At 37.4% G+C, this 8,680-nt stretch overlaps 1 protein-coding gene across 6 annotated transcripts in view; it reads right to left on the minus strand.

Moving 5' to 3' along the window:
- arhgef12b (Rho guanine nucleotide exchange factor (GEF) 12b) overlaps positions 1–8,680 on the minus strand; it is a 104,631-nt gene that overhangs the window by 80,322 nt on the left and 15,629 nt on the right. For 2 of the 6 annotated variants that reach the window (XM_016490561.1, XM_016490559.1), the window contains exon 1: positions 1,691–2,025. The exons of the other annotated variants lie outside the window; for them this stretch is intronic. In XM_016490561.1, coding sequence (XP_016346047.1) covers positions 1,691–1,695 — 5 coding nt within the window. In that variant the 5' untranslated portion in view covers positions 1,696–2,025. Of the gene's footprint in view, positions 1–1,690; positions 2,026–8,680 lie in introns of those variants that run through there. 6 annotated transcript variants of the gene reach the window in all.

The raw sequence follows: 8,680 nt of genomic DNA on the forward strand, positions 1-8,680 counted from the left end.
CATTGAGTCTTAAGACTGCTAAATAGTAATATTTCTGATACAGTTTCTTCATGTTAAACTAAACTTTTATTTTGACGGGTTGCCGTGAGGAGCTTGCAGCTGATGTGTATGTGATATGACGGTAGTTTTGTCAAATTAAACTGTAAAATGCTAATGAAGTGACTCTCAGAGCAGCTGGAGATTATATTAGTGTATTCATATCATCATAGTGAGACGACAGAGGCTGAAAACACCGCGAGCATCGTCCGCGCTTTAGTAAGTGTGTAGTAAACAAAATAGTGCGTCGCACCATCCGCCATTCATTTATTCATTCATTCATTCATTGCGGAAATCATGGAGCCTTTACGCGTGATGTCAAATGCTTCCACAGATTTGTAGTATTACTATAGAATTTTACCTGAGCATTGCAAATCACGCATATTGCTTTGTTCTTGGTTCTTGTCAACGGCTATCCGTTGTAACATTGTGTAAGGGTGACATCTAGTGGAGAAGACTAATGATAAGATTCACAGTAATCAGATATTGTTTAAAATGTTTGCTGAAATAAATACAGGAAAAGATCGATTTGCAGCTTTTGAGAATCGATATCGAATCGACATCATTAAAAAAAAAACGATTAATCGAAAAATCGATTTTTTTTTTGCCCAGCCTTACCACAGAGCCTGGCATTGGTATCTGCATGACAAATCCCAAGCCACTTTTTGTTTTCACACCCTATGGACACTGAGATTTTCATCCAACTGTGTATATCTGCACAGCACAGCTTGCATCAAACTCTATATTACTTGATCTAACAAGCCACTTAAATACTCTTATGGTGAAAACATTTCAAGGTCACATTTTAGCTCAAAAAAACAAACAAAAAAAAAATAATATATTATATTAAGAAAGCACCATTTAGGACCATGTTATCCCCACTTCTTAGGCAACAATAATACTGAGGTTTTAACCTAAACTATTAAATTACAGTTAAAACTGCACAATGCAGTCAGTCAGTGTCATGAGTCATTTTGGCTGTACAGTGGCTCTAAAATCTTTTGGCTTTGTCTGGCCTTTGGTTTCATACAACATGAATGATCTTTGCCAATCCGTAAATCCTATGGCTCTGAGGCTGATGCTTCTAACGAGGAAAGCAGCTCAAAGCTCATTTGTTTTTCCCATTCTCATATTCTTACATACTTTGATTGTTAAAGAAAGTGAAGCATCAGATCAGATCCTCTTGAGCGACATACTTTTGTCTATGCTTTAACAAGACTGATGTAACTGACCTTTCACACAAGTCTGGCTCGCAGAGGGAATACTACAATACTGAGACAAAGTTAAAGCATGACACGCAAAGATGATCAAAGTCTTATTGTAGAAAATCAATTCGAGAAAAAATAAGGATAATGCTTGACTGAATGTTTCAACTCTCACTATAACACACAAAGATCTGGAGCTGTAGGGCTGGGTATCGAGCTCAATACTTTTTAGGCACCGACTGAATTGCCTCGATACCATCGAGTACCGAAAAACGTCTCGTCGTTCGGTAGCAAATTCCGATACCTAAGGGGTTAATCTCATCACCGTCAGTGAGCCAATAATAAGAGCGATGCGAAAACGTACGGAGCAGTCTGCTCGTGGTACTGTAATACACCGATAGGTCTGCACAGGAGCTGATCGCAATAAAGCATTAAACTTCAACAAGCACCTCATCCCGAAGACTGCAGTATGTCAGCAGGTTGGTGAGGGGTGTAGTCAGCGAGCAGCATGTCCAAAGGTTGGATCTGAGGAGGTCAATTCCTTTCCTAAATACTCGTCTGGCACAGAAGGATGGGAAAGCAGCAGCAACATTACTTGCAGTTTCCAAGGTGACGCAGCTGGGAGAGTCAAAGGGCCTGTCACGTGTGTGTAGCACGAGGACTCTGTGTGCTGTTCTAGCCCCAATAACTTCAGCCTCCAAAAGCAGACTGGCTCCCACATCCACTTCCTACTTTTTCAACACAGGTCTTTAACCCCATCGCTGTCTCTCTCGCTCACTCTCTCTCCCCAGCCACACTTCCTGTGGGAACTGTAGGCAGCAAAGCCATTTAAGAGATTAACATCCTAAAGTCCTTTCGATTTAAACAGGCCTACTACTTCAGTTATTAAACTCATGATAATTACACTGAGATAACATTAAACACGTACTGTCAGTCAGTAATATGGTGCAACTGTGTATTGGCCTTACCCATATTAAAGAAGTGTTACCCATATTAAAGAAAGATGTTTCTCTATGGAGAATATTCTGTAGGGGTGTAAAGGTACACGGGTCTTTTGGTCTTTCGGTTCGGTACGCATGTGTACCAAACAAATACAGCATTGTTTTAACCACTGCACGAGTGGAACTTCATTGGAAACTTCTTTATATATCGTTACTTTTTAAGTGAAACAAAGTCCCATCTTTCAAATTATGTCCATTTTTCAGGAAATTCAAACAATACATGCTGTTTTGACACTCTTTGATGACAGATCTCTGGCGCCTCAGTTCAAACAGCAGCGCGGAGTGCGATCATCCCTTCTTCTTTACTAGGCCTACTAGTTTTAACGCGAAATAAACATAAATGAACATCATGTAATCACTCAATCAGTGTTTCAACCACGGAAAAATGTCAATAAAACAGCTTGCAAACAAAATGTCATGTAGCATTTCATTTACCTCCGGCAAGTCATCGGTGTGCAAAGCTCGTTAGGTCACTAGAGAAATGAAGTCTAGAAGGGAGCATTTCATTAAATATTAGACATTATCCTCATTATATCTTACTTCACCTGTTAGTGATGTCTTAATTATTTAATGTATGCTAAATAAATCTGTTATGAAACAAGTTATTACAGCCACTGTGTAAATGAATATATTTCAACAACAAATAGAAATTTTATAATTTAGAAGTTAATTAAAAAAATTGTGCAATTTAATTTACATGTTTGCATACAATTTTAAGTTGAGTGTTGATTATTATATTTGAAAATAAATAAAAGTAATTAAATTTAATTTTGGGCTCTGTTGTTAATTGTAACCTTATAGTAATGTAAAAGGGCTCCCTATAGTTTAGAGCATATGCTGAGGTAGGTTTTTTTCCCTAGGAAAATTTTAATTATAATTGAATTTATATGTCCGATCGGGGTCCAGTAAACCTAAAACCAGACTGTTCATGGGTTCCATAATGCCAAACAGTCAACAATGCTCTAATTAGTTGAATTTAAAGATTACTAGTTTTGTCTCATCACGCCGGGAGACGGCATCACAGTATAGTAAGGGGCGTAACATTTCCATCACAAGCTTGATGTATTCGGCCAATCACAACGCAGTGGATAGCTGGCCAATCACAGCACACCTCGCTTTTCAGACCGATGAGCTTTTTAAAAATCGACGCGTTTCAGAAAGGCGGGGCATACAGGAGAAACAATAATGTACATTATGTGGAAAATAATGTGTTTTTTTAACCTTAAACCTAGGGCTGGGTATCAAGTTCAATACTTTTTAGGCACCGACCGAAATGCCTCGATACCATCGAGTATCGAAAAACGTCTCGTCATTCGGTACCAAATTTCGATACCTAAGGGGTTAATCTCATCAGCGTCAGTGAGCCAATAAGCCTGCAGCACTAGCCGGTGTGTTCGACTAGAAGAGGTGCGGCGCAGATCGATCAGTGTTTGACATCCGCGAGAGTGATTCGAAAGCGCACGGAGCAGTCTGCTCTCTTTAGCTCTCGTGGTACTGTAATACACCGATCGGTCTGCACAGTCAGTCCGCGTCAAGTCGAACACACCTACTAGTTTACACCGGTTACACTCAGAGATGTGGCGCACACGTGAGGCTGTAGTGCGAATGCGTCCCAGCCCCCTTAGATGTAAGGCTACATTTACACTGGTGCGTTTGTGTTTTAAAATGAAAACGGTCCTCGTCGTACTGGCGTTCCACTGCGTTTCAAGCCGGCTTTCCACTATCTCCGACAAACGACAAGCGACAGACCATTCTGTCATTCATTTCCAATGGAGAGTAGCGCGGGAGCTGCATGGAGTTCCGATCATATGCAGAATACCACCAGTATAGAGTAGCGCGGGAGCTGCGTGGAGTTCCGATCATATGCAGATGTCCGTTCATACTAACGTTACACGACCGAAAGCGCGTGTTCTGTGACCATTCATGCAAACTATAGCATCATGCTACATAAGACAATGAACAAGATTTATATTCCGCTTTTACTCAAAACTCACTTTAAACCACCATCGAGTGTTTGTAATAACTTCTGATTGCCATCTAATGTGTGTTTTAGCCATGTAATGTTGCTGAAATTAAATATGTTATTACCTCTGTGTCAGAGCAGCGATCATGGAAGAGAGAACACAGGCAGACAGCGCTGGAAGCTGCTAATGCTCATCAGTAAATCAGTGGTAATGTTCTTTTTAGCAACGTCATATGACCCCTTTAAGTTGTTTAAATCCCTAAACTGTGGTGATGCACTGAAAATTCAGCCGAAAGAGCAAGAAAGGAAAAGGGTTATCGCTTCTCCGATGACGTCTTCAACTGTGTGAGCATCTATTTCTTGTACCCAATGTGGATCATGCATGCCAGACCAGTATGTGGCGCTGTAATTCTGCCACAGAGATACACTAAAAACGGAGAAGACGACTTGGAGCATGCGCATAAAGCTTGCACGCTGTATACAAACCCAACACAATAACAAGACGACGAACATGGAACAATAGAATTATTATACTATTTATTTATCTGTGTAAATGTTAGTTAATAAAAATACAGTCGTTCATTCATTGTTTGTTCATGTTGTTGTTGCTGTTACGCTGTTATGCTTAAATACATACTCAGTGGAGCGACATTTGTAAGAAATCCCAGTATTTAATAGTCTAGTTTAAATCACCACAACTTTTAAAGCCATGACATTGTGTCACTTCCTGCAGTACTCAAGCTCCATTCTTCTGCTATGTGCCATGATTCACTATGACCAAAGTGAGATCTCGCTATTTGTTTTTCTAATTTCTCCCAACTCTTTCCAATAGCCCATGTTTACTCAATCATACTTTGTATTATCAAAAGCTTTCTGAAGCACATTTGTTTTTAATTCAGAAATGAACAATAGTAGTAGAATATATTTATTTAATGCCATGTCAGCATCTAAGGCTATAATCATGGCAAAAACAATAAAAAAATACAAGTATAACAAATACAATAAAAACCAGCAAACAAACAAACACAAGTTATATTACACAAGATTTTTTACATTAACATGATAAAAATTATACAACTTTTTCTGCTAAAATTATACTAAATTCTTTAAGTGAGTTCGAAATGAACAATAAAGCGCATTTGTGAGTGAACTCTTCTCCTCCAGTGTCTGGCTCACTGGGGTGTGGGCCACGATTAGTACAGGCTTCTATCTACTCAGCAAGCTGAGGCATGTCAGACACACTAAAGAGGGGGGTATTTAATTAAATGGGCCAAAATTACCATGTGGAACTGCTCATACATTACTCATCCTTTCTCATGTCATTTGTATTTACTGTAGGTGAAATGTTCAAGAATGCAGGTCTATATTTATGTGATCCTGAATGGGGTCATTACTAACAGTTCATGCTATCGCCCATAGGTGTAGGGTGAACCAACTCCAAGGTAAGGCTAAAAGCCAAAAGGGTCTGGCTGCAGCTTGGCGCTTGCACTCTTAGACGTGCATTCTCAGGCTTGCACTCTCAGACACTTGCGCTTCCGCTAGCGACGTCACTTGGAGTCTTTTTTATCTTTTATTTTGTTCTATTTATTGATTACTTTTTGTTTGAATCTCTCAACATTTTACAACAGTATAGCCAGGTGGTGAAGACAAGACAAAAGAAACTAAACTACAATGTCACTTGCAATCGCCACTTGCACTCTCCGCTACCTGCGACGTCACTTGCAATCGACACAAATCGTGCGTGTTGCCAATGGAGACAAGACGCTGTGGTGGTGATTTAATGATTAAAACTAATTTAGTACCGTAACCTACAGGGCCCTGCAAGAAAAAGACAAGACCCGCAAATCCGCCTTTCCACGGTTATTCAAACGGCGAATAAATTATATAGCCTACAGAAAGTGACATTATCACTAACCTTGATCTATCGCGAGTTTAAGCATTCTCCAAAAAAAAAAACTATTGTTATAATCACTGAAGCGGTCTACACTACGAAATGAATCTCTTACTTACATTGTACGTACATCTGCGTTTTGCTGTTTATGATGAGAGAATTCGCAAGAGTCCGGATTTCAGTCAGCATATCGTTTAGCTGATATTATCGGCCGATAAGAGCCTGTCACCGGTATATCGGTATCGGCGAATATGCCGACGATATGAACTTTTTTTTTTACAGAACATATAACGCAGATTAAATGCTTCTGGTGCTGGTGTTTAGAATTCTATTGTATTTCGTCGCGCCACTCGCGTCCGGTGTAGAATAGAACCCATTATAATCAGTGATGTCTACTCCCACAATGAGCTTATCATACTCGTTTGCTACAGTAGTAGGGCCCTATGATTTCCACGATGCAGAAAACATGGACGGAATCGCAGAATCCAGTCATAAAAACGTATTAAAAAAGTACTGTATAACGCGGAATTTCATGGAATTTGTCTTATTTTTGATGAATAAATAAAAAAACAGGTCAGTACATATACATACAGTATATACATACACTCTAAAAAATGCTGGGTTAAAAATGGACAAACCCAGCTATTGGAAAAAAAATTCCTACTTAGTTTGTCCGATGGACAAACCCAGAAAAAAAATTCCTACTATAATATAGCCTACACAATATATCGGTATCTGTCTTTTTTTTACTCACAAATATCGGTATCGGCATTGGCCCCCAAAAAACCCATATCAGTCGGGCCTTAAAATTTTGGGGTCAGTACATATTTTATTTTAATTTTGAAAGTAATTAATGCTTTATTAATCAAAAGTGACAGTAGTAGTACATTTATAATGCATATATAATATAATAGACTACTTTTAGATTACTTTTGAATTAAAACGTTCATCACATTTATTTAAATAGGATAATCTTGTACCATATTGATATAGAAATACAAAAATTCCTATTATAATAAATATAAATATATAATAAATTATATAAACACACACACAATGTATAATTTACTATATAATAAATTACTATAGAAATAATATAAATATAAATAAATTCTACATAATTATACAATTTTATATATAATTTTTTTTAAAATAATTATCATTGCAAAAAATGTGTTTATGTATATATATTCTGTTAATGTAGGCTATATACTGTAGCCTATTCTATATATAGAATCAGTCAAAAGTTTGGACACACGAATGGGAAGTGTGTCCAAACTTTTGACTATACTGTACTATAATATAGCCTACACATAAAGAATATCGGCCGATATATCGGTCTTTTTTTACTCCCTAATATCGGTATCGGCCCCCAAAAAACCCATATCGGTCGGGCTCTACTTATAATGCGTAAAACTGTAAAAACGCCTAAAATGAAATTCGGTGCAACATGAGCATATCTTAATCTAATGCCGCAATCTACACTTCCTATTCATTTTCACTTTGTTAGCAACAGACGCAATAGATTTAATTTGTTTGTGCAGGAGCATTTTTGTCCAATTTAGTGGCATTTTTGCCATAATACCCCGTGGCCAGGGGAAGATCGCCTCCCGTACACTGATGCAAAACATTATTCATATTGTAATAGTATAGTACAGTGATGTTGTATAGATTTTTATTATTTATTTTTTGCAGCAACATAATTTTGTATCCCAAAACTCAATGCACAGAAATTGACCTCTCATGACCTGACTCAGTATTTGATCAAATGTCAAAAATTGGATTACAAAAGCCAAATAATACATGAAAACTGGTAGCACACTACGGTCTGAAATGTTTGTAGTATAATGCATTTTTTTGTTCACATACTATTTGCATATTTTTCCCCAAACCAGTTCAGTACAAGCCCCGCACCACAGACAATTCGAAAGATTTCACTGGTCATGATATTAACGGTGCTTATTGCCTACTGTGTGATTGAGTTGACCAATAAAATTAGCTGTGGGGTGGTGATTAAACTTAACAACAACAAAAACATTAAAATGGTCCAAGAATTGGTAACTTAAACAGGGTTCGTACAGATACTGCAAAATAAAATTCCAGGACCTTCAAGGACTTGCACTATTTTTTTGGTTTTCAAGGATTAAAATCAGATCTCACTAATCAATCAATGTTGTTATTATATTTCAAATTCTAATAAATAAACTAATAAAACAAAATGGTACAAATAAAGTGCAGCACATTGAAAGAATGCAATAGCTGTTGCAAATTTAACGTTTGAAAGGATACTATGGCAAAGTTATCACTTTCCTTATTCAAACTGATTTTTTTCATGAATATATGATTGACCTGAAGAATGAAAGCTATATCATACACTTGGAAAATTATGAGCTTTATCACGCTCATAGACACTAGGGTAGACACTTAGACGTAGATACTTAGCTCACAAGGCGAGACAAAATGCAGATACTTGGTTCACTAGAATGAGACAATGTTTTAATAATTTAAGAAATTTTCACATTACAAAATATTTGTCTTTTAATCACAAAAAGTAAAACAATGCACTTGTATTTTGAAATGTTTG

This window comes from Sinocyclocheilus anshuiensis, unplaced genomic scaffold, assembly GCF_001515605.1.
Source record: "Sinocyclocheilus anshuiensis isolate Anshui unplaced genomic scaffold, SAMN03320099.WGS_v1.1 scaffold246, whole genome shotgun sequence".
NCBI classification, from domain to species: Eukaryota; Metazoa; Chordata; class Actinopteri; order Cypriniformes; family Cyprinidae; genus Sinocyclocheilus; species Sinocyclocheilus anshuiensis.